The sequence below is a fragment of the Diutina rugosa genome (genome assembly GCF_008704595.1).
Source record: "Diutina rugosa strain CBS 613 chromosome Unknown scaffold7_size311281, whole genome shotgun sequence".
Taxonomy (NCBI): domain Eukaryota; kingdom Fungi; phylum Ascomycota; class Pichiomycetes; order Serinales; family Debaryomycetaceae; genus Diutina; species Diutina rugosa.
The window spans coordinates 44,902-69,572 of NW_022995140.1; the positions used below are offsets into that span (position 1 = coordinate 44,902).

The following is a 24,671-nucleotide window of genomic DNA, read 5'->3' on the forward strand; positions in this document are numbered from 1 at the left end:
AGATTTTGGTGCGACCAAGAAGAGAGTGTTAACCAGGGCAACCAACCATCAATGTAAAGAGCATAAAAACTTAACCGAAATGTATATAAGAGTTATAGTTGAATGAATGCGCTTATGAAATGTGTTGAGATACAAGATTTCTGGTATTTGGGGAAGCTGTGAAGCTTGACGCGGAATTGTAGTTCCTTTGGAGCCTGGATGGTTAACCTCCATGGCTCGTCGTAGATTAATGACCACCATTACTTTACAGATTGTTTGTTTCTTGACTAGTGGTAGGTGTCAATGTCAGCCGACGCGACAAACATTCAGTATGAGAGAACGGTCTGGTGTATTGGTTATGTGATCATTCATGCTTGCAATTTGAGCGGAGACAATAATCTCATATCAATGACATCATTGCGTATATCTTGATAGGGGCGATGTGGTCCTCAAATAGGAGGACAGCTGCCAACAACGCGAATATCCAAGATGATTGATTTTAACAAAGATTCACTTTAGGGACTTATGAAGAACCCAAGCATGGCAGCGTGGGAAGGTGAAGAACCAGCCTTATGTCAGGACGTCTCAATTGGAGGTCAAGGAGGCAATTCTCATTTATTTGTATACTAACCGATCATCTTTGTGACAGTCACGTATGTGGTAAGCGTTATTATTTGAAACGATAAACTGACTATATATTTGCGGCTGATGAATCAGAATTGAAAGAAAGATGTCTACACCCGTATCCAGTGGTGAAGGATCAAACTTCCTCGCTTTGAATACCGAACCTTCTCAACCATTCGTGATCCCTGATGTTTCCCCAACCACTCCCAGTATGCCGGCTCAATTGAAAGCTCTGAAATGAATTTACTCGGCCTGAGTGATCGTGAAAGCAACATCTCAGGTGATTTACCTTCGTTCCACAGCTCCGATTAAAACTTCTCAAACACTTGCGAATTTATTAAGTCCAGCAAGAATCCATCTATATACACATACATATGTCAATCTAAAACGAAATTCACGACCAAAGAGGGTAAAATTCATTGTACTTCTTGGCGTAGTACGCGGTCGATAAACCGCCTAAAGCTACCAAAACGATTGGCAAAGGCTTTTGGAAATGCGTAGGAATAGCACGGCCAAGACCCGCCAAAAACAAGGCTGCTGATGATCCAAGAGCAAGTTCCAAACCCCAGTCAGCGTTGTTTTTCAACAAATAACCCAGTGCAGCGTATAAGCCTGAGACTGTCAAACCTGCCACGAGAGAAGGCATCAGCTTCTTACGGGCAAAACCCATAATACCGCCGACGAGGCATAAACCAGACATAGTAAAAGCGGGGTGTTCCATTTTGGGCCAAAAGTGACTGAAAGTAACGGGGTCGTTCTCTACTCTTTATAGTGCGCGTCAACAATTTCTTGCCCCCTACCCCATGCTGTGAAGTATTCGGGGTTTACTCAAAAAGATGCATTCCCGAATAAAATCCGTTACGCGCTGTTCTCGAAGCATGCAGTTTTTATAGGGTCAGGTGAACGATGTAAACATCGGACGCCTTACAAAAGTTTTACCATCACACAAAACAATTTAATTTGAATACTGCCACAGTCATGTAAGGTTTTTCATTGCAAGGTTCCCGAGTAAGCTATGGTGATCTTGTGTACAAATGCCCACTTGTAAATATTCATTCTTAACTAATTTTACTGATTTCACTTCGAAATGAATGAACACTCCCGTTAGATTATTCAGGCTTTGTAGTCTTATCCCGAATACTTGGTGTTTCAATCGTAAAGTGAACGAATCGCACTAGGCGATTTTTGGACATGAACATTATGGCAAAGGTAACGAAGTAGTAGACAATGAACTATAGGGTACAAGAGTTCGAAATCGATTTTATATGGCGAAGTAAGTTATCTGGCATTGATTCGGCTTGCTAATAAAGCTTTGCTGCAAAACGCTTTCGATGTTTCGTAGATTCGTCATTGCTCGCTGAGCACTTTTTGAGGTTGACCACGCGAACTTTTCACATCATGAACGTTACGTCTATGCTCAGTGGAAGACAGAATGGAGGTTCAAATGGCTCTGCGATGGGTACTGATTCGAGCAAACACAAATCCTCATCAATTGTGCTGTCTCTTACAGTTCCGTCTATAGACGTGGCGAATACGCAGAGAGCCCAGATCGATCCTCATTATAAACACCACTTTGAAACGAAGATATCAGCCATCACCGCTTTGGATAACTATCAAATGGATGACCATCGCTTACGTATAATGAAATTTGATGAAGTGAAACTACTGAACATCATTTTGAGGCAAGCTGACATTACCAATAACTATGTTGAGCGAGTGGTTGCAGAGGACATCAGTCTGCGTAACAACAAAATTTCTGACACGAACAAGAATAAGGAATTGCATTATCTTGATGCTACCAGACCTCTTCATCATAATACCATTAGAGGCAAAGAGTATAGATGGGGTACCACAAGAGAACTAAACCGAGTGGAACTGAAATCTCGCAAGAGACGACCTAATATAGCCGCTCTGGCAACTTGTACCGGTGGTACGGGAGCAGCAGCAGCTGCTGCTGCTGCAGTAGCTGCTGGTTTCGCCACACTGCCTACCAGACAAAACAAGAGAAATCGTACACGTGAGGTATCGTCTTTTCAGGTCAGTCCCAATTCCAGAGAAAAGCGACGGAAAATGCTGCCCGAATACGGAATCGAAGATACAGAAGAATTGGAAAATGATGAAATCGATGTTGATGATGCGACGAAAGAGCAAAAAAAGGTCACAAAACACTACGACTCTGTGTACATCAGCATATGGAAGGATATGCTGCGAAAGTATGCTCCTAAGGTACTGAGACTAATGTCACAATCAACGCAAGCTCGTATGATAAACTTAAAGAAAACTGCGATTTTAGCCGCCAGAGAAGCTAAAAGATGGCAATTACGAAATAACAAGAATCAGAAAGATTTGACTACTAAGGCCCGTAGGGCCATGCGTGAAATGTTTAACTTTTGGAAACGAAATGAGCGAGTTGAGCGAGATCTCAAAAAGAAGCACGAGAAAGACTTGTTAGACAAAGCCAAGAGAGAAGAAGAGGAACGGGAAGCCAAAAGACAGCTGAGAAAGCTCAATTTCCTTATAACGCAAACGGAGTTGTATTCGCATTTCATTGGCAAAAAGATCAAGACCGCCGAACTTGAAGGAGCTGATGCAGATCCATCAATAATACAATCTTCGAATGACAGTGTGGCAGACCTCGACGCTCTTAAGGGGTCAAAACGTACCGACGTTTCACAATTGAATTTTGAGACCGCTGATGACGAAGACCTCCGCAATTTAGCAATGGCAAATGCCGCACAAGCTTTCGAACTGAATCAAAATCGGGCGAAAGAATTCGAAGATGGCTTTACCAATCCCGATACTAATGGAGAGGAAATGAATTTCCAGAACCCTCAATTGATGGGCGATTTATCAATTAAGCAACCCGAAATGCTCAAGTGCACACTCAAAGAATATCAGATTAAGGGTCTCAACTGGTTGGCCAATTTATATGAACAAGGTATAAATGGTATTCTTGCTGATGAAATGGGCTTAGGTAAGACGGTACAACTGATCTCCGTTCTTGCTTATCTTGCTGAGACACATAATATTTGGGGCCCGTTTCTTGTTGTGACACCAGCATCAACATTACATAACTGGCAACAGGAAATTACGAAATTTGTTCCTCAGTTCAAAGTATTGCCTTATTGGGGTTCAGCGAAAGATCGCAAAGTCTTGCGGAAATTTTGGGATCGCAAACTGTTACGATACGATAAATCTGCTCCTTTTCACGTTTTGGTGACATCCTATCAGTTGGTGGTAGCTGATGCAGCATACTTTCAAAAGATGAAGTGGCAATATATGATACTTGATGAAGCTCAGGCCATCAAATCGTCTCAGCTGTCCCGATGGAAGACTTTGTTACTGTTTCAGTGTCGCAACAGGCTTTTGTTGACAGGAACCCCAATCCAAAATTCAATGCAAGAGTTATGGGCACTCTTGCACTTCATTATGCCGCTGATTTTTGATTCACACGACGAGTTTAGTGATTGGTTCTCTAAGGACATTGAAAGCCATGCTCAAAGCAATACTACGTTGGATGAGCAACAGTTACGGCGACTTCACGTTATTTTAAAGCCGTTCATGTTGCGTCGTATCAAAAAGAATGTTCAACTGGAGCTTGGTGACAAAAAGGAAATTGATGTTTATTGTGATTTGACGAATCGACAAAAAAAGTATTATCAGATGTTGCGTTCTCAAATTTCGGTAATGGACTTATTGGATTCGCTGAGCTCACAGCTGGGTGATGATCTGAACCTGTTGATCAACTTAGTCATGCAGTTTCGAAAGGTTTGCAATCATCCTGACTTATTCGAGAGAGCTGATGTTGATCTGCCGTTTCTGATGATAAGCTTCGCAGAGACGGGTTCCTTCCTTCGAGAAACTGAACTTGAATTGTCTTATTCTACTGAAAACGCAATCAATTATAATGTTCCTCGCTTAATTTATGATGAGTTGTTGACTCCTGGATGGAACAGTCAAACCGTGGACAAAAGTCTTATCATCAACAAGAAATTTAACGTCTGGCTGCCTGAGAATCGACCAGCTTTACTGTACCTCAACTTGGTCGATAGTTCGAATGAAGAACTTCGCAAAGCTTTCGATACGTCGATTTTACTCCAAGCAATCGAAAGGAAACAGTATACCGACATCAATTGGACAAAGGGATTACGATTCAAGTACCTTTACGATGATGACTTCTTCCCACAACTGCAACTACTTTTGATAGTCAATGCTAACTCCAAAAGAAGTGTTATTGCGAACCTGACTGGTCCGTTGAGTGAGCTCTATTCCGTGCATCAATGCGTTTATGATGAACACTACCTAAATGTCATGAGGCCGGCTGCAAAGCCCGCGGCTCTGGCTCCCCCAATTAGAGCCAGATGCTCCTCCCGTAATTTTGAAATTCAGTGGCAGCATGAACTCTTCAACGAGGATATTCGCGCTGCGTTATTACCAATATCATTGGAAAAGGAGTACGCACTTCAGCAGGCTGGTGTTCCGTTGACGCTTTATCCTAAGTCTGACATGCTTCCAATGCAACTTAATAAGTTCAACGATTACTCGGATATTCGCATGCCTTCCATGAATCGATTCATCACGGAACTGGGCAAGCTTGCTACCTTGGATAGACTTTTAGTGGAACTCAAAAAGGGCGGTCACCGCGTTTTGCTCTACTTTCAAATGACTCGAATGATGGATTTGATGGAAGAATATTTGACTTATCGTCAACACAAATTCATTCGACTTGACGGGAGTTCCAAACTTGACGATCGTCGTGATCTTGTTCATGATTGGCAAACAAAACCAGAATTATTTGTGTTCCTATTATCCACAAGAGCTGGCGGATTAGGTATAAATTTGACTGCGGCTGACACTGTGATATTTTATGACTCAGATTGGAACCCGACTATAGATTCACAGGCTATGGATCGTGCACATCGTTTGGGTCAAACAAAGCAAGTGACCGTTTACAGATTACTCATGCGTAATACCATTGAAGAGAGAATGAGAGACAGGGCAAAGCAAAAGGAGCAAGTGCAGCAAGTCGTCATGGAAGGTAAAGCTACTCTCAAGCTGGCAAAGCGCGACGAGGAGAAAGCCAAAAAGAAGGACGTTGCGTTTTTATTGTTGGGTGAAGACGCTCCACTGGATGATGCAACGCTGTCTGGTACTGCTACACCTGTTGCAAGCAGAAGATTGGAGGAGTTGTATCATGAAGGTGAAGGTCGCTTTCTGAACACGGGTACACCTGCACCATGAGGTGTGTATTGTTATCAGGGCTAAGTAAATAAACAAAAATGATATACATTAATTACAAAGATGATGAGATGACATTGGCTGTATAATGTGTGTATTCATCGAATCTGAGCTAGAGCTCCATGCGTGACTCGGAATTGAGAGCGCCAGTCTCAGGACTAGCAGCATTGATGCCATTCCCTGCATTATTATCGTTCGATTCAACCGTGGATTGATTAGCTTTGCTTGGTTTCGATTGATGGGTGCTACGATTGCGAGCTCGACGACCGGATCGACCACGTTTTCTAGGACGCTCGCTCAAACGCTCGGGGGATACCTCTCTCAAGCGATCTGCAAAAAGATCCTCATCTTCATCACGATCACGGCCTCTGCGATTCGTCAGTTCGTTTCTCGAGCGATGAGAGCCACGGACTCGATCTGCGAATAAATCCTTCTCATCATCATTTTGGATGGTCAGGTTTTGTACTTGTTCATCGGAATCCCGATCAGGTTTTCTACGAGGTCGATACCAAGTATTATGACGTTCGGGGTCACCGTTGAACAAATAGTATCTGGAATACTTTGAGGCTCCGGAAACTTTCTGGTCTGAGCGCAACAGTTGCCTTATTTTGAGCATCGGCTTCAGGGTCTCTTCTTTGATAGCGTCATCATTCACTTGGGGTTTGTCAATTCGTGCGAAAAGAGATTGAGTCTTTTTGAATGCTTCAATTGGTTCATACAGATATGTCAGACGTTCCTTCAATATGTCTTGGACGTAAGCACCATTTGATACAAATTCAGGCTCTATCACAAGTTCCTCAGGGGACAACTTTTCGAACGCCATTCGCACGTCGTCGTGTGAGTCAAAAACAATATTAGCCAGTGAGTCATTGATCCATTGCACATTGAATGGAACCTGACTGATTTCCCTGTAATTCATCACATCGTCCTCAGACTTTTCAACCGTGAAGTTCACGTAATAATTGATGAAAGCCTTGATGTCATCTGTGGATAGTTCATCGACGCCTCGCAAAAAGATGGCTTCAGGACGTATAAAGTCCGTGCTTCCATTTTCCAATGTAACTTCAACCGCTTGCTGACGTAGAATTTCCTCCTGATTTTTTTGGTTTATGACATCCTGGACAATAAATCCCAGATAAGGTGCAGCCTCCATAACGTATGGCCGAAGTGATTTCACTTGTTTTTCTCTGAGATCTCACGTGATTTAATATCAAAACTATAACCTAACAACTTGGTCGCAACCGCGATATCTGCTCGTCACAGTTTCGATACCATACTTTTTGGCAATTTCGGGACTGATAAATCGGCCACCCAACCAATGATAACCATGATACCTGAGACTGCAGGGTTTGGGTGCACTCAAACTGACTAACATCTGTGGGTCAAAGTTGATTTCCTCATCTATTGGACCATTATCAACATCCCATCCCAGAGGAACGTCAATTGAACATATAATAGCTTTTTCACGGGCTGCTTTCAAAGCTGTGAGTACTTCACCAAATGGCTCACGAAGTGGGGGCTTGAAGGAGAACCCGAACAAAGCATCTACAATCAAATCCACTTGATGCATGTACCTCTTGGTATCCTCTAACGCTTTCAACTCAGTCACCTTCAAATCTTCCAACTCTTTAACTAGTTTTGCATAGTGGGGTTCCCTCTCCAGTTTCTTTGGATAATAATAAGCTAGATCGTAACCAAATAATTTCAAATGACGAGCGGCAACCAATCCATCACCGCCGTTATTACCAGGGCCTACAAGCACTAGGACTTTTCCTGGCGGCGGTGTTTGATGAAAGATTGCCTGAGCCACGGACAAACCCGCTAATTCCATCAATTGCTCAAGAGTAAATCCTCCTGTTGACATGAGTTCCGAGTCGAGTAAAGCAGCGGATTTTGAAGCTATAGTTTTGAATGTCATAGCAGTTGCTCTCACGGTGCACTTTGATCGTACCATTCATGAGTACATATAGATAAGGGTACTGCATACGGTGAAACGTGTTTCAACATGTATTCTTGGGATAAGCTTGATTCTGAAACAACCCACAGAACAAGTTGTAGTAATTTCTCCCTACATCCTCAGCAACGTGAGTATATAGTTTGAAGGTGGGACTACCAACAATTCGTTTTCATTCGCTTACCCCAACATCCTCAATTTCGAATTTCCGCGACGCATAATCCTCAAGAATCAAACGCAGAAATGTCAAACTTGAATCTTAACCTAAATCTTGTTCTCCGTGGTAAACTTGAGGTTTTTCATCCGACGAAAGCGGTTTATCGTGAAAGGAACATACATATCTGGGATCGCACTCATGGCCGTGACGACACCTGCATGCAAAAATCTTTAACAGGTACGTGTCCTACGTTCGCGCGTTGTGACACGATTGGCGAAAAAACAACACACAACCAATTCACTCCCTGCCTTTGGCTGTTGACGCTAAGCTTTACCTTAACGGCGCAAGATGGCTGATTACTTGAACGAATCGCCTTCAATGGTGGCGCTGAGTCCATTGATAAACTACAGAAAGGACGCAAAGAAGGGAACCAAGCTTACATTCATGATTGTGGGGGAACTGGGAACCGGGAAAACAACCTTTGTGAATTGTTTGTTGAACAAAAAGGCCTTGAGCCACAAATACGAAGGTGTGTCATTTTCAGATACCAAGACTTTGCTGTTCACTCTGTCTAAATTCGTGGCATTACCCAATACTCTGACACTCACGCGTCATGAATTCAACCCCCAAACTGCTGGGGAAGAGCCTGGGATTGCACTCACCGAAACAAACGTTGAAATTTTAGATGATGATGGCCAGAAATTGCTACTCAACATTATTGACACGCCCGGCTTTGGAGAAAATTTGAATAACGAGATTTGTTTTATTGAAATTGAAAACTATTTGAAGCAGCAGTTCGATTTGGTTCTCGCGGAAGAGACAAGAATAAAGCGGAACCCACGTTTTGTTGACACCCGCGTCCATGTCTTACTTTATTTTATCACTCCAACTGGACATGGTTTGCGTGAAATTGACATCACGTGTATGAAGAGATTGTCGAGATACGTGAACGTCATTCCTATAATTGCTAAGGCCGATTCATTTACAGAAAGTGAACTTCGTGAGTTCAAGAAGCAGATCCGTATAGACATTGACAAGTTCAATGTTCCTATTTTCAAGTTTGATCTGTACATTGATGATTATGACGTAAACGATGATAAAGACTTGATTGCGGAATGCCAATATCTAGCAAACACGGTCCCTTTTGCAATCATCTCTTCGGAAGATGAATATGAGATTCGGAACCCTCACACAAATGATGTTAAGACTGTTCGCGCAAGGCAATATCCTTGGGGTTTAGTAGACATTGACAATCCCAAGTTTCTGGATTTTAGTCTTCTTCGCCTGGTTATCTTGTCAACCCACTTGAGTGACCTCAAAGAGCTAACGCATGATTTCTTGTACGAGACTTATAGAACTGAAAGATTGTCGAAAGTTGCTGGTGTTCAGAGCTCCGACGGTGGGGAAGACGATTATAATGGTGGTCAGTTTAACGCAACCGTCCCGAGTTTGCTGAATCTAGCTCAAATACAACGCGGCTTAGATCTGACATCGGTTCACTCTAACGATTACAACAAGACCACCACGTTAGACGAAGACATGCCTCTGCCTAAGCTCAAAGACACTAGTCTGTTTACGCTGCTGACCCTGACTGTGCTGATGGACAACCCTTTAGCGCCATCTGCTCAAATACCTAAACTGGCATCACAACAAGGATTCAAACGCTTATCAATCGGGCCTCAGCGCAATCAATTGAGACAAATTTCGGAAACAGTTCCTTATGTCATTCGACATGAACGTATTTTAGAGCGACAGCAGAAACTTGAGGAGATGGAAATGGCACTGGCGAAGGAATTGGCAGCGCGTGCTGCTGCATTGGAACAAAAAGCGGCAATGTTAAAAGCGAAGGAGAAGCTTTTACTAAAACAGTTGGAAAAAGAACGCCATCGTGAAAAACCCTTACCCGAGCCGGTCCATGAATCACATTTTGAGGATGCTTCAGAAGACTTTGATCAAACACACGTGTCACATCAAAATCTGACGCATGAGTATTAGAACAGACCAACGTAAATTCAATATCCGACTTGGTTCGATCAACTCATTAATTATGTAAGATTTTTTTTCGACAGACCACTCTTATAAGCTTTCCTGGAATGTCATCCTGCATTGTGGGGGGTTGCCAACAATTTAAGTATATTGTTGCTACCAAAGGTTGATCAGGTGTCAATTGACTCTTGTTTAGCTTAGATAGAGAAAATTTGTCATGTTTTTTATTCTTGAGTTTCAATATTTGAGATAACACCGCCACTCTCGATATAATATTAGCCTTCGTATGCAGCAATAATCCGAGTTTTGATAAAGCAAAGAGATTAGTGAATGATTATTATTTATTATGTTTATAACGCGTCAATTACTAACTTGTAGCCATTCTTCCTGACGAGAAGAGAATCTAGATTTTCATCATACACTTGTGCCAATGATTTGTATATTTTGGCTACGTTTCTCACTCCCCGGCTCACTCGCGCAAAAGAGTTTGTGCAAAAAAAGTAATCTTCATCGCAACGCTCGCCACTTATCCATAGCCATGGACATTGTTACTGTGTTGGAGAACGGGATTTCCCCGGACGTCAACGTACGAACGGCGGCTGAGCTTCAACTCAGAGAGGCAGCACTGTCACACTTTGACCAATATCTTGCTTATCTTACCGAGGCACTTACCAATACCAATGCTAAACCCGAGGTTCGTCAACTTGCAGCTTTGAATTTGAAAAATCAGCTTACGCTGAAGGACCAACGAGTTAAAGCAGGACAACATCAGCGGTGGATTCAGCTCGGGACTGACTTGAAGCAAAAGATCAAGGCTGACGCTCTCGCCACACTTCAAACGCCCGAAGAGCGCGTAGGGGCGGCGGCGTCCCAACTTGTGGCTGCAATTGCTGAGATTGAGCTTCCTCGTAACGAGTGGCCCACTTTAATTCCTGCCTTGTATGAAAACACCTCATCCACACAAGCCGAAAATGTGCGAAAGGTTTCCCAAGCGTGTATCGGGTACATTTGTGAGGTTTCAGACCCCAACAATCCTGCAATTCTTGCTCAATCGAATGGAATTCTTATTGCTATTTTGCAAGGGGTGCTGCAAGCTAGCGAAACGTCGACGAAGGTGCGCCTTACCGCTCTAGGAGCTCTTTTTAATTCATTGGATTTCATCCGTCAAAATTTTGAAAAGGAAGGTGAACGTAACTATATCATGCAAGTTGTGTGTGAGGCTACCCAGGCTGACTCATCTGAGCTTCAAGCGGCTGCTTTCGGATGTCTTGCTCGTATCATGCTGAAGTATTACCAGTTCATGAATATCTACATGGAGAAGGCTCTTTATGGGTTGACAGTTCTGGGAATGCAGCTGGCCGATGAACGCGTGGCATGCATGGCGATTGAGTTCTGGCTGACAGTTTGCGAAGAGGAATTGGACATTGCTGCAAGAGCTGAAGAAGGTCAAACCACTGAGCGCCTGTTTAATTTTGCGCTTATTGCTCTTCTGGAAGTCTTGCCTACTATTCTTACCTTATTAACTCGTCAAAACGAAGATTTCGATGATGATGATTGGTCCGTGGCCATGGCCGCAGGTGCTTGTTTGCAGCTTTTCGCACAGGACGTGGGTGATTATCTTATTGAGCCTACCCTCAATTTTGTTGGTGCCAATATCACCCTGCAGAGCTGGCGTGATCGGGAGGCTGCTGTAATGGCGTTTGGTTCAATTCTTGATGGCCCACTGAAGGAAAAGTTATCGCAAATGATTCAACATATTTTAGCGCCCATTTTGAATCTCATGAGTGACGATTCTTTGCAGGTGAAGGAAACTGTGGCGTGGTGCTTGGGGCGTATCGCTGATCTTTGCTTTTCCGCTATTGATGTTCCCACTCATTTGGGTCCCATTTTGCAAGCTTTGTTAAAGGGACTTGGGGACCACCCCAAGGTAGCTACCAATTGCTGCTGGACGTTGATCAACATTTTGGCTGAAGTTGCACCTGAAGGTGAGCTTATGGAGACTTCACCTATGTCTAGCAGCTACATGACGATCATTCCGGTTCTTATGGAATTACTGGCTCAACAAGAAAATCATTATTCTCTGAGACTGGCAGCTTATGAGGCGTTGTCGGCCTTCGTCATTCATCTGGCTGCTGACACTTTGGGATTGGTTGAGCAATTAGCCACGGAAGTTTTGGAACGACTCAAATCGACAACTGAACTTAAGCAGCAAACCATGCCTGAACTGGAGGCTCGAGCAAACTGCGAAGAATTGCAGATGAATATTTTGGCATTGCTCACGAATATCATTCGTCGTTTGCAAAATCAAGTTTTGGGTGCTGCGGACCAATTGATGGAGTTATTCCTTCAATTACTTCTGAACCCAGACAATGCGTTGATTGAAGAAGACGTATTGATGGCGATTTCCGCCGTTGCTGCTGGTGTTGGTGAAAGATTTGTCAAGTATATGCCGGCATTCTTGCCATTTTTGACACAGGCCTTACAAAATAATGAACTGCAACTGTCGGTGGTTGCGGTTGGGTTGGTTGCCGACTTAGCGCAATCTCTTGGACCCAATATTGGTCAGTATTTGGAGGGATTTATGAATTTGCTTGCGACTGATCTTAGTTCGGAGTCTTCGCGAAGAAACTTACGTCCCGCCATCATCCTGTGCTTTGGTGACGTCGCGACCTCGGTTGGAACAAGCTACCAACCCTATCTCAAATTTACTATGGGTTTCTGTCAGGAAGCTCAACGGACTGAGGCGCCTGACTCTCTGTTGGAATCGACGGAGTATATCGCCAATTTGCGCGAGGCAGTTCTTGATTGCTATGCCGGTATTGTTACTGCCTTTTCGACTTCACCGGGGGAAATTTCTGAATTTATCAGTGCTATATTTGAAGCCATCCACCAATTGCTGGCCTACGACGAATCTGCTGTTCGAACTGCTGTTGGGTTACTTGGTGATATTGCCGCAATGTACCCTCAAGGGCATCTCCTTCAACTTTACCTGCAACCATGGGTTACTGACTTCATTCGTCAAACGCGCCTGTGCCCTTATTTCGATGAAAAGACTAAGGAAGCAGCAAGATGGGCCCGTGACCAACAGAAGCGTCAAATCGAAAACCACTAGTGTGGCATAAGTGCATTCTTCATTTCTATTCATTCTTACCTCTAATCACATCTCTATTGTCTCTATTGTCTCTATTCATCGAATCTCATCGCTTGTGTTGAACCGTGAGTACATGTGGTGCTCCATATGCAATATAATCTTTATATGTCTAATAAAGGTAGTTACGAAAATTATACTAGGCGCGCGCTCTGAAACGAACAACAAAAGTACGCAATGAAGATATATCTGATTTACATCCTAAATAAAGCAGGAGGTTTGATTTATCAAGAGGATGTGAACCCTGGACTTGCAAAGCTCAGTGCGAATGACTATTTGGTTCTTGCGGGGACTCTTCATGGTATGCATGCCATTGCGCTGAAGTTGAATTCATCGATTGATCCGAATTACCAATCCTCCTCCAATTCACTGGCAAGTTCGTTTAACAACCAGCAACTATTGCAAACGGGCAAGTTCCAAACGCTGAATTCCAACAAACTGGGTCTCAAACTGATCGAGACAGAACTTTTCAACTTGTACGTTTTTCAACTGTTGACTGGAATCAAATTTATCGTGGTGACGACAAGTAATCCTGCAGTTCATATGGACGAAGTCTCTAGCAAAGGCGAACTTTCGAAGCAATTCCAGCTGGTCTCTGAAGTGTATCGCAAGATTTATGCAGCCTATAGCGACTATGTCATGAAAGATCCTTTCTATTCACTTGACATGCCTATAAAGTCGCCCATGTTTGATCGTAGGGTCAAAGCAATTGTTCAATGAACGCTCGAAGGGATAACTGCTTGGATTTTTGACTAGATTCACTCACCACTAGCAACGAAGTGTAAGTGCATTTTCTTTGCTGACTCTACCGTTTCGAAGCCATCAAAGCGGACATTGCAACATTTTCGACTGCGTTACATCCAATTTGATCACGACTGCATTCTTCTTTTCAACATTTGTGGCGTCAATACCTGCTTCCATTCTACTACAGATTTGTCGATCAAATTTGACGCCCTCATCGAGATGAGCTCGAGTACTTTCACAAACATATTCACGATTGAGACACATTCAAAACTGCTGTCATAACGTGTACTACATGAAATTACTTGCTTAAGATTGGTTTATAGTGCCTGATATGAGCATTAATGCGGACCCGGTCCAGAAACTCATTTCGTAGAACGGTAACGTCTAGATATTCGGATCATCAAATCAGTTACCGTCATTGAAGTAAACTACCATTTAATTCAATTGAATCTGACATATGGTAACAAGTTTCCTGGAATTGTCTCAGATTACCAGTTGACTTTGCTTATTCAAAATGAGATCTGAACATGTATGATGGTGTTCGAAATGAGTTCAAAATAAGTACGAGTTTCACATGAATCTCAGTAGGACTGATTACTGACTTGATGAACACGCGAGCTCTACTCAGTTCCACCACATGATGAGAGATAGTTGCGGCATTGGCGGATGGAAGCATTTTTGACCGAGCAAGTTGACCTTCGAAACTCAAATTGTTGTACAATTAGCGAAGTTTTCGTTGTACCCATGACTTATTTCGTTCTCACAAATTTCTAATATTTTGCCAATGTTAGAGAACGCTTTCAATATGAGGTTAGATCGGACTCTTTGCAAATCAAAGAGTTACCCGGATTTAGTCTCCAATTCAAGGAAAGTTGACATAGTTTGCATGCGATATACTGTGTTATAGCTTACGAATGATGCGCCTTTACCTCACTCAGGCGAGCAAAAATGTAACGTCACATTATCGATTCCACGATATCGAGGGCGCATTTCATCTTCCCTATGTTCATGTAGACACTCGAGGGATAATAATGTTCTGCGTGACTAATTCGATTTGAAGCCTAGCTCTCCTTTCTTGCAGGCATGAAATTCTGATCACTATGTTGATCTAGTAGTTTTGTCATGATCATCAATCCTACTATGCATAGAGAAAGAATTGCCCCGAAAAATACAACGTTGTACTTTTTTTTTCTGAGCTCGTCAATTTTTTGACTATACTTGCGACAAATTCAATTGTATAAATTAGACGTCACAATGCTGATGAACCATCTTTTGAATCCTATAGAGCAGACACCCACATACAAACGAATGACGCAAGAGTTTGATTTCACCAACCACTCCCACCACCGCTTCAACCCTTTGACGAACCTGTACATCTTGTGCTCGCCTCATCGGGCAAAGCGACCCTGGCAAGGGGCTCGTGAGGAGATTAAAAAGGATAAAATGCCTGAATATGATCCAAAATGCTACCTTTGTCCGGGAAACATTCGAGCCACCGGAGATTCCAATCCAAAGTATACTGAGACATACATTTTCGATAATGACTATCCAGCAGTGAAATTGGATCAACCGAAATATACCGAAAAGTGGGAAGAAGGGTCACTTGAGCAGCGTCTCTTGAAAACTGAAGGCGTCAAAGGCAAATGCTTTGTCATTTGTTTTTCTCCCAAACATAATTTGTCATTACCACAAATGTCAAAGGACCAATTAGTGAAAGTTGTTGACACTTGGCAAGAGTTATACCGTAAGTGTGATGAGGATAGAGCTGCTGGCCGTGCACCTTACAAATACTTGCAAATTTTCGAGAATAAAGGTTTCGCTATGGGTTGCTCTAATCCTCATCCCCATGGTCAAGCTTGGTGTTTGGATATCATCCCACTGGAAGTGAAGGAAGAATTGCTGAATATGAATGCATACCACAAGACCCATGGTTCGCATTTGTTGGGAGATTACGTTCAATTGGAATTGAAGCATCGTCAACGGGTGGTTTGTGAAAATGAATCCTTTTTAGTTGTTGTCCCCTATTGGGCATTGTGGCCATTTGAAACCCTCTTGGTCTCAAAGGAACATCTTCGCTCCACGGAAGACTTTACTGAGAGTCACAAAGCCGACTTGGCTTCAATCTTGAAAACTTTGACTACAAAGTACGACAATCTTTTCAACACGTCATTCCCATACTCTATGGGCATTCACCAGGCACCATATGACGATGAGCAAGCCGATTGTGCTTGGTTCCACATTCATTTCTACCCACCTCTTCTTCGTTCTGCCACGGTGAAGAAGTTCTGCGTGGGTTTTGAGATGTTGGGTGAGCCACAAAGAGACTTAACGTCAGAACAAGCCGCTGCTAGATTACAGGAATTGGACGGTAACGTTCATTATATGGAAAAGTGATGGCATTATATACTGCATATGTATTATAGACAAAGGAAGCTAGACCTGGCGTAGTTTCTTTAATTGAACAAATCTTGTACGATTCGAAAAAGACCAAATCAGGCAAAACCCTGCCACTCATCATCGCTATTTGAGTCTTCATGCTTAGCCTCCCTCAAGCCCCATTCCACTAAGCGCTCATCTTGAACAACTTCTAAAGATCTCTCCCTAAGCGTTTTCATTTTCGCATCAGTGGATAATCTCTTGAAGGGTGATATAAGAGTATCCACGGGCACCTTGGCGACAATTGCTTGCTTCTCCTCATTCGAGAGTTCAACTTCATCGTTGACCTCTTCCTCTTCGCCGTTAATGTCAAACATGACACGCTCCAATTCATCTAGATATAAATCAATGACGTGGTATGGTAATGCCGAGGGTACTTTGTCCAGACCCAGCAAAACGGTGTCCTGAATGGTTTCCAAGTACGAATCTATTAATGACAGATCCCAGTTTTGCAGAGACAAGAATTTGAACATATGCCGAACCACTCTCCGAATTAACAATAAAAACTTATCAACTCTCCACTTATCGACTTGAGGCCACTCCTTGATCATGATATCCCAAAATGCATGATAGAATGGCACCACTGAAGATTTGAATACGACTTTCGAAAACAACTGACCCAAGTCTTCAGCCAAATTTTGTTGGGGAATAGGTTTATCGCAGTACCACATTGCAAAAAAAAGTCCCCTCCACAACTTATCGTGATCAAGTAACAGCAACTTTGTCAGGTTTTTGGCTCCAAGAAATCTTCTCAAAGATTCCAAAGCCTGATCTCTGACTTTGTCATCATTTGATGCTAGTCTTTTGACAAAAGCCGTGGACGACATGTGTAAATGGATCTGCACGCGCGATGAGATGCCTTGATGAAAATCGAATCCGCGAAATCGAGACGCCAGAAATATCCGGAGTCTGTAAAACGACTAAGATATAGATGATTTTCTCCTGTTCCTCATTACTTAAACATACCTAATAAATACTTGATGGTAATATGTCTTAGAGGGATCAATGCATTCACTTTGTGGTCAACAACTAACCAACAATTTTGGGTGCCTTTGTCTTCAACTGCAATCCATGCCATTGGGAGATTTCATCCTTTAATAACTCATTCACCAATCGGTGTTGCTTGATCATGGGTATACCTTTGAATTTATCGCTTTCAACCTCAATGGCGAACATGGAACCACAGCCTCCACTCACATCTTTTACTGAAAGCTGCTTTGGTTGGAAATGCGATTGGAGCATGTCGTAAATTTTCTTCTCGTATGTATCCATCGGCGGAGTATGGAGACAACGACGTGCTCTGATGGATGGCACAATCCTGCGGTACATGATAACTTGTAGTCAGATCACAATCTCGACAATTTTGGTTGGTGCGACTGACGACTAAGTTAGTCTAGTGAAACGTGGGGGTTTGATAAAGTTCCTTGAATCCCAAAGCAGCCCTGGTAATTGGGCGAAGTAGCTCCATGTTGCATTCATTATACATGTATGCTGTTGATTTCAACAGATAGATTTGTAATCATTTTGAAATTCAATCTTCCTCAGATATTCAAGCGCATTATGCCTCCACTTCCGCATCCTAGTGGTTACACATGCAAACATCTCCGCCACCATCGATTCGAATAGTTGTCTGTGGTGATGACTTTGTGGGCAAAACGCTGATGATTCTGACGTTTGTTAGTGAGTCAAAGCCGGTACACACGCTCATGGCACCTGTTACAATATCAAGACATGACTTTCCAGACATGGCTGACGACATCGAAAATATTCCTGAGAGTATCACAATCATAGATACAAACTCAGCTCTGGGTGTTTTACATAAAGAGTTAAAACGTGCTGACGTGGTTTGTCTTGTATATTCAGATCACTATTCTTATGAAAGAATTCTGTTGCAATGGATGCCTATGCTTCGGTCCATGGGAATCAATATACCCGTTGTTGTATGTGCTAATAAGCAAGATCTTTTATCTCAGCAACAATCCAGACGACAAGATCTGGAGGAGTTTATCCCCCTAATTAACGAATTCAAAGAGATCGAAGCATGCATACGTTGTAGCGCAAACAATGATTACAACATTGTTGAGGCATTCTACATTTGCTTGCGAGCAATCACACATCCAATACTGCCATTATTCGATTCCAAGGAAGGAACTCTCAAATCAGCAGCTCTTAAAGCTCTCAAAAGGGTTTTTTTTCTTTGTGATAAAGATCAAGACGGCTTTCTTAACTATGAAGAATTTGCTGAACTTCATCAAAAATGTTTTGGCAAGTCTTTGGATGAGGATGAGTTTGAACAGATCATGGGCACACTCAATAAAGTTGTCATTCCAATAGACACCGAGCATTCCCGAAAGATGTCAAAAGACGCATTCGCCGTGCTCAATAAGCTATATGCTGAGCGGGGACGTCACGAAACTATATGGGGTATTCTTCGAGCGTTCCATTACACGAATTCGCTTTCTCTTAGCGATCGATTCTTATACCCACATCTCGATGTTCATCCTCACCTGAGTGTGGAACTTAGTCCCACCGGGTATCGCTTCCTTGTCGACTTGTTCTTAAAATTTGACAAGGATAATGATGGGGGTCTCAGTCAAGTTGAGCTCGACAATTTGTTCACACCTACTCCATGCATTCCTAAACTTTGGATTGACCTGAATTTTCCTGCTCTGATTGTATGCAATGACGAAGGACATTGTACGCTTCAGGGCTGGCTTGCTCAATGGAATTTGACAACTTTTTTGGACTATCGAACGACTCTCGAATACTTTGCTTATTTGGGCTATGAGGGATGCATACCAGCTGTGAAGGTCACCAAACAGCGTAAGCGTCGTCAAAGGAAGGGACGGTATTATAGACAAGCGGTGAGTGATCGAAACATCTTTCACTGTTTCTTGGTTGGTGCCCCAAAACTGGGCAAATCCTCATTAATTGAGCTGTTTTTGAGAGATACTTATTCGGAGACGTATTCACCAACTTTGAAACCCAAAATATGTGTAAAAGACATTGAGCTTAGAGGGGGAAAACAGTGTTATTTGATTCTAGAAGAGTTAGGAGATTTGGAACCGGCTATTTTGGAAAATCGTGAACGCTTAGAATCTTGTGATGTGATTTGTTACTGTTATGATTCTAGTGATCCGGACCTGTTCCAGTATCTTGTTGATCTTCGGGAGAAATTGAGTGATCGTGTTGACGAAATCCCCTCAGTATTCGTCGCGCTTAAAGCAGATTTGGACAAGCAACAACAGCGTCTGGATATACAACCGGAAAACTATACTCGTGATCTTCACTTGGCTCTGCCTTTGCATATATCTTCCGCTTGGCCAACATCTTTACATGAGCTATTTATACAATTAGTGGATGCTGCAAAGAATCCAATCCTGGCTACGCCTGGTATCGAGCATGATCGGGACGAGAGGATGGAAGAGAATTTCAAACACGTTGTGATTGCGGGGAGTGCTTTAACAATTGTGGCTTTCGTTTCCATTTGGATTTGGAGAGGCACTCGACAAAGCAGGTCATAGCTCAAATAACTTCATTGGTTTTGGGGGTAGGAATCATTGGTCAAGAGCGGTGTAGCACTATTAACGTGTATTGTAAGTCATACCCTGCTACAGTATTAGCATGTGACATTAATCCGTACTTTGGAAGTAATGATATCGTAGTGGTTTTCTTCCATGATTTGTATGTACGGGTGTAATCAAAATTTCATTACCGTACTCGCGCATCTTTTATCCATTCCAGTCGCAAACTAAAATAATTGCACTCCGATGCTATATTGATTTTACGTGCCTTTTGCAGTTACTTATGGATGATGAAAACACTCCCGGACAACTCAACGCACTTGAGCTTCTACCAACGAAACTAACATCGATCGATGTTACAAAAATCGCTATCCGCGAGGAGAATTTGTTTGTTATCAACTGTCCTACTTCAAGCCTCGAACCCTACACACATGTCAAATATAACGGCAATGAAGCAATCATGTTTCCTATTCGAAAAGATCATTGCGGAATATACCTATTGTCGAGTGAATCTATCAATGATATCTCACAGACCAAATCACCACATATATTGGCGACTTCGTTAAATGATTGCCACAAGGAGTGGACATCGGAGTTAGAAAACCAGTTGTATGGGATTCATGTTGAAAAATTTTCGATGTCAGACTCTCTGTTAATGAAGTCGCCGAAAACATCAATAGTGCAAAATGCCCCCGATTTCGAAGACGCACAAGAGTTCTTAGACGATCGCTATTACTCCGTGCTTTATTCTTTCAATATTCCATTAACGTATTTTCCCAAAACAACACTACCACGTGTGCGTGTTTTGAGTCAGCAGCATGGTGTCGATTTGAAATCTGTCTTGGGAAGGCGTCTTTTGAAAGCTATAGATTTGGAGCAGCGACATTCTCATAAATTCGGTTGCTTACAGCACGCAAGTGCCGGGTTTGATCTTGAATACAGTAATAAGTTTCGTCATTTGGTCTCGGAGGCTGAAGCCAAAGCAGGGGTCGCTCTGGATGAAGTTAGACATTTGGAAGAAAATCTTAAAAAGATCGTGGCAGATTTAAAGTTTCGTGAAACGTGTCTTCAGTTGTTATTATTATTGGAGATTCTTGTGGCCGCCGAAGTTGACGAAGGTGATTTTCTTGCATCGAATGCTAAAATACTTGATAGAGAACAACGACGGCAGGAGCGTATGAATAGAAAACGATTGATTCGCTCAGGTACCAAACGGAAGATTGTACCGACTTTCTTGGGAATGGGTGGAGAGTCGTCGTTGATCTCATCAACTTTAAAATTCGAAAATAATAGCACCTTTGAATGGTTTCTGTCGATGAATGCCCATCTTGATCGTCTACTTCTTTGGGATGCGTTGGATATGGCGGGCGGGGTAACAGAGTCCAGAGTTTTTCAATATTTGGCGTACGTTGTTGTACCATATTTCAAGAGATCGCTTCCAGAAATTGTCAATTTCATGGTTCACAAGTTTAAGGCTGGCACTGTCAAATACCCAAAGCATCGATCAAAACCAAAATTAGATCGATCGGGCCAACCAAAGCATACTCTGAAGCAATCTGTTTCGAAAGCGACAAACAAATACAGTTCGCGTGTGATGCAGGATCGACCCACGTTAGCCAAATCTTTGCACACTGATCCATTTCCAACTGTCCCGCTCAAGAGAACTTCTTCGAGTTTCGCTTCATCAATGAGCACGCAGCAATTGCAAAAGCGACAAATCGACTTTAGCGTGAAGAGACTGAAGAGTACACTTGACACTAGTCTGGCCAAACTGCCATCGACAGATAGATGTTCGCTTCGATCAATCACATCCTTTACGCGATCGTCACAAGGTTTGTTTGGTGAACGACGTAAACGGACACATGATCAACCCCTGACACAACAAATCAAAGCAACTCCTATCAAGACCATTTCGACGAAAACGGCGAGTCAGGTTACACAATCTAGTTCAAGTCTTCTTGAGCGGCTTATGGATGCAAGTGAGGAACAGGTCAATTCATCGCCTATAAAAGTGACATCAGCGAATCTGCTGCCTTTCAAGACTCCTCAAAAACTGGAAACTCGCCAGTGGGGAAAGTATTCTCCGACTGATAGTCCTGTTGTTATCGCGTCAAGTCCTGTCGCAATCATGACGCCTTTACCACGAACCGATTCTGCCATAATCACAGAAACTCCGAATTCTAAGAATGGCATGTCGTATGAAGCGGCTGCCGCTGAATCGCCATGCAAAAAGGGAACAGCAAAGCTCAACATTCATTCCGATGCGTTCGTGGGAATAGCGTCGCCGTTTTATCCTATTAATGATGACGATGTCACTTACGACGATGATGATTGAAAATATATCCGTTATATTCATTAAAATATAGTGTAAACACTTCTTCTAATCCCTGAACCCGTAAAACAAGTGTAACACTCAAACAATCAAGTATCTGATGGGAATGTGCAACAACTTGACGGCGTAACCAACAACTCCCATCATGACAAAACCAACGCCAACGGCTTTTATGATCTTTGTATATTCTTTTTGGTCGGGCTTCTGGCACTTCTTGATGAAAGCCAGACCATCTCTGAAAAATTCGACGGGTACTTCAGTGAGTTTCTCAATGCCTTCGGACGCCATAGTGAGTTGGGGATCAGAGCCGTCGAAAGCGTGGAAATTTTCGTTCTACGTGTTTCTTAACTTACATGCAGGTGCGCGTTTCCATAGTTGCAAGGCTTTACAGACTGTTACGCAGAGAGTTGGCCGAGTAGAGTAAAAGTAGCATAAGTATAAATTCAATTGTAACACAGACCAACAATGTCAACATGGGTTTCTTTGGTTTGTGGCGAAGGAGGCATATCGATGCCACTCTCGATACTGCTGAAAATCTTTCTGAGAAATCCAGCAATGGGGCAAACATGGATGATCACTCTTTGCATAGAAAGCCAGGACGAAGTCTGCTGATAAAGTCGTTTCACGAACTCGTCCATGAGCAAGAGGAACCACAATCGTTACACAATATGCGATCGAGGAAACTTGTGGTTTTCAACGAAAAGGTTGGCACGTTGCAGAATCGACTTTGGCGCCAACGCCGAGACCAACCAAACAAGTCAATCTTGAAAAACTCCAACAGAAATCTCGACGAGGAAATAATAAATACGGAGAAGTACATGAAATTGCGAGACCACTATTTTGATCAAGTGATTGTCAGATCGTCATACTATGGACAGATCAATGGCTACCAACATGGCGGTTCCGAGACTGATCTTCTTCGTATGAAACAACTCATCAGCCGAACTGAAATTGCGGAAGGAGATGGCTTCGCTTCAACAATTTTACATATGAGTGCAAATGATTAATAAACACATACATCATATCGCGAAGGAAATTTCAGACGCGTCATGTCACAGAAGAGAGGAGCCACCATCTACGACTTTTTCAAAACGACAAAGAAAGCAAAAAATGTTCAAACACCAGAATTACCGATAAGCCATGTCAGGAAGACTGACTCCACGTCATCTGAACTCAGAGTACCGAACGAAGCAAATACCCCCTCGCCTCATTCAAAAGAGCCAAAGGAGGCAAACGGTCGTTCGTTACAACTGGAAAATTCAGCAGTCGACGTCAATGAATCCAGTCCAGTTTCCCCCCAAATGACAATTCCACAAAAAATGACCCAATTAGATTATGATGCGTATTGTGCTCGATATGACTTTGACAAGCAAAGCTGGATTCGCGGCTTGAACCAAGAGGAGCGTGATTTATTGAGAACTGAAATCAATTATTTGCACATTAGTTGGTTGGTGTTTTTACACAAAGAGTTAACGAAGCCGTACTTTTTGAATTTGAAGAGATTCTTAAAGCAACAAGGCGATCTTCAGAAGACAGTGTTCCCCCCCGAGAATCAGATCTATAGCTGGTCTCATTTGACTCCCCTTCCATCCGTGAAATGTTTGATTTTGGGCCAGGATCCATACCATAACCATAACCAGGCACATGGTCTTGCTTTCTCTGTCCTAGAACCAACCAAGCCGCCCCCTTCTCTCAAAAACATTTACAAGACAATAGCGATTGACTATCCTAATTTTGAGGATCCCACGAAGTCCGGGAGCAAGTCTACAGGTGGGGGTAATTTGAGCAAATGGGCCGAGCGAGGGGTTCTCATGCTAAATGCATGTCTCACCGTGGAGGCTCATAAAGCTAATTCTCATGCCAAACATGGGTGGGAACAATTTACAGAACAGGTTATCAAATCAGCTGTCGACTATCACAAAAACGATGGTTTCGTTATAATGGCTTGGGGTCTGCCAGCTCAGCAGAGAGTCTCTAAACTTAATCAAGACTTGCTGAAGTTCTTTGTATTGAAGACAGTGCATCCCTCGCCTTTATCGGCTTCTCGTGGATTTTTCAGCTCTCAAGTCTTCCTTCGGTGTAATCGGTGGCTCGAGGAACACGGCAAACCAAAAATAGATTGGGGAATTGTTGAAAACAATATTGTAATGTAGCATACATTGGTATAGACTTCACTCCGATTTATGCTCATCTGATAGGATTTACGAAAATATTCAATGCACCACGGACTTCTTCGAAAATTCCTGGTTCAAATGTGCCCAAATTTGCTATTTTAAAATTTATTCCTTGATTTCCATCAAATTTCCGCAGCCAGATTCGGAGGTATGTGAATCGCGCGACTGGACTGAAAACAGGCTCGAGATGTTGTCGACGCGGGTTCCCCCATTTCAGATGGCATGCGATGTCAGAATACCCTATACAAATTCATGTTTAACGCGATATTTGTAATATATAGCAAAACTAAATACTTCAAAACGCGATGATGTACCCGACAACCTCCGATCACTTCTGTGGCAAATCAAACATTGATAAACACGTTCTGCATATAA

The 24,671-nt window shown here is 42.7% G+C and overlaps 13 protein-coding genes across 13 annotated transcripts; 7 read left to right on the forward strand and 6 right to left on the reverse strand. All coding sequences in view use genetic code 12, as the record gives it.

The window, feature by feature from the left end:
• Nucleotides 1–997: 997 nt before the first annotated feature.
• Nucleotides 998–1,303, reverse strand: DIURU_002788 (uncharacterized protein; the record flags this gene model as incomplete). The annotated part of the gene is made up of 1 exon (XM_034155477.1): nt 998–1,303. One exon carries the CDS (start codon nt 1,301–1,303, stop codon nt 998–1,000), a length of 306 nt encoding a protein of 101 aa, XP_034012319.1.
• Nucleotides 1,304–2,001: 698 nt separating this feature from the next.
• On the forward strand, nt 2,002–5,844 carry DIURU_002789 (chromatin-remodeling ATPase; the record flags this gene model as incomplete). Its single annotated transcript, XM_034155478.1, has 1 exon — nt 2,002–5,844. The coding sequence occupies one exon, from the start codon at nt 2,002–2,004 to the stop codon at nt 5,842–5,844; it is 3,843 nt and encodes a 1,280-aa protein (XP_034012320.1).
• A 109-nt stretch (nt 5,845–5,953) lies between these two features.
• On the reverse strand, nt 5,954–6,994 carry DIURU_002790 (uncharacterized protein; the record flags this gene model as incomplete). Its single annotated transcript, XM_034155480.1, has 1 exon — nt 5,954–6,994. One exon carries the CDS (start codon nt 6,992–6,994, stop codon nt 5,954–5,956), a length of 1,041 nt encoding a protein of 346 aa, XP_034012321.1.
• A 63-nt stretch (nt 6,995–7,057) lies between these two features.
• DIURU_002791 (NADHX epimerase) lies at nt 7,058–7,759 on the reverse strand (the record flags this gene model as incomplete). Its single annotated transcript, XM_034155481.1, has 1 exon — nt 7,058–7,759. The coding sequence occupies one exon, from the start codon at nt 7,757–7,759 to the stop codon at nt 7,058–7,060; it is 702 nt and encodes a 233-aa protein (XP_034012322.1).
• Nucleotides 7,760–8,300: 541 nt separating this feature from the next.
• Nucleotides 8,301–9,947, forward strand: SEP7 (septin; the record flags this gene model as incomplete). The annotated part of the gene is made up of 1 exon (XM_034155482.1): nt 8,301–9,947. One exon carries the CDS (start codon nt 8,301–8,303, stop codon nt 9,945–9,947), a length of 1,647 nt encoding a protein of 548 aa, XP_034012323.1.
• A 529-nt stretch (nt 9,948–10,476) lies between these two features.
• DIURU_002793 (karyopherin beta) lies at nt 10,477–13,806 on the forward strand (the record flags this gene model as incomplete). The annotated part of the gene is made up of 2 exons (XM_034155483.1): nt 10,477–13,015; nt 13,301–13,806. The coding sequence occupies 2 exons, from the start codon at nt 10,477–10,479 to the stop codon at nt 13,804–13,806; spliced, it is 3,045 nt and encodes a 1,014-aa protein (XP_034012324.1).
• Nucleotides 13,807–15,084: 1,278 nt separating this feature from the next.
• Nucleotides 15,085–16,224, forward strand: GAL7 (UDP-glucose:hexose-1-phosphate uridylyltransferase; the record flags this gene model as incomplete). The annotated part of the gene is made up of 1 exon (XM_034155484.1): nt 15,085–16,224. One exon carries the CDS (start codon nt 15,085–15,087, stop codon nt 16,222–16,224), a length of 1,140 nt encoding a protein of 379 aa, XP_034012325.1.
• A 98-nt stretch (nt 16,225–16,322) lies between these two features.
• On the reverse strand, nt 16,323–17,093 carry DIURU_002795 (uncharacterized protein; the record flags this gene model as incomplete). The annotated part of the gene is made up of 1 exon (XM_034155485.1): nt 16,323–17,093. One exon carries the CDS (start codon nt 17,091–17,093, stop codon nt 16,323–16,325), a length of 771 nt encoding a protein of 256 aa, XP_034012326.1.
• Nucleotides 17,094–17,295: 202 nt separating this feature from the next.
• Nucleotides 17,296–17,595, reverse strand: DIURU_002796 (uncharacterized protein; the record flags this gene model as incomplete). The annotated part of the gene is made up of 1 exon (XM_034155486.1): nt 17,296–17,595. One exon carries the CDS (start codon nt 17,593–17,595, stop codon nt 17,296–17,298), a length of 300 nt encoding a protein of 99 aa, XP_034012327.1.
• A 263-nt stretch (nt 17,596–17,858) lies between these two features.
• Nucleotides 17,859–22,125, forward strand: DIURU_002797 (uncharacterized protein; the record flags this gene model as incomplete). The annotated part of the gene is made up of 2 exons (XM_034155487.1): nt 17,859–19,745; nt 20,068–22,125. 2 exons carry the CDS (start codon nt 17,859–17,861, stop codon nt 22,123–22,125), a joined length of 3,945 nt encoding a protein of 1,314 aa, XP_034012328.1.
• A 78-nt stretch (nt 22,126–22,203) lies between these two features.
• Nucleotides 22,204–22,410, reverse strand: DIURU_002798 (translocon subunit; the record flags this gene model as incomplete). Its single annotated transcript, XM_034155488.1, has 1 exon — nt 22,204–22,410. One exon carries the CDS (start codon nt 22,408–22,410, stop codon nt 22,204–22,206), a length of 207 nt encoding a protein of 68 aa, XP_034012329.1.
• A 185-nt stretch (nt 22,411–22,595) lies between these two features.
• DIURU_002799 (uncharacterized protein) lies at nt 22,596–23,129 on the forward strand (the record flags this gene model as incomplete). Its single annotated transcript, XM_034155489.1, has 1 exon — nt 22,596–23,129. One exon carries the CDS (start codon nt 22,596–22,598, stop codon nt 23,127–23,129), a length of 534 nt encoding a protein of 177 aa, XP_034012330.1.
• Nucleotides 23,130–23,171: 42 nt separating this feature from the next.
• DIURU_002800 (uracil-DNA glycosylase) lies at nt 23,172–24,275 on the forward strand (the record flags this gene model as incomplete). The annotated part of the gene is made up of 1 exon (XM_034155492.1): nt 23,172–24,275. The coding sequence occupies one exon, from the start codon at nt 23,172–23,174 to the stop codon at nt 24,273–24,275; it is 1,104 nt and encodes a 367-aa protein (XP_034012331.1).
• Nucleotides 24,276–24,671: the final 396 nt, after the last annotated feature.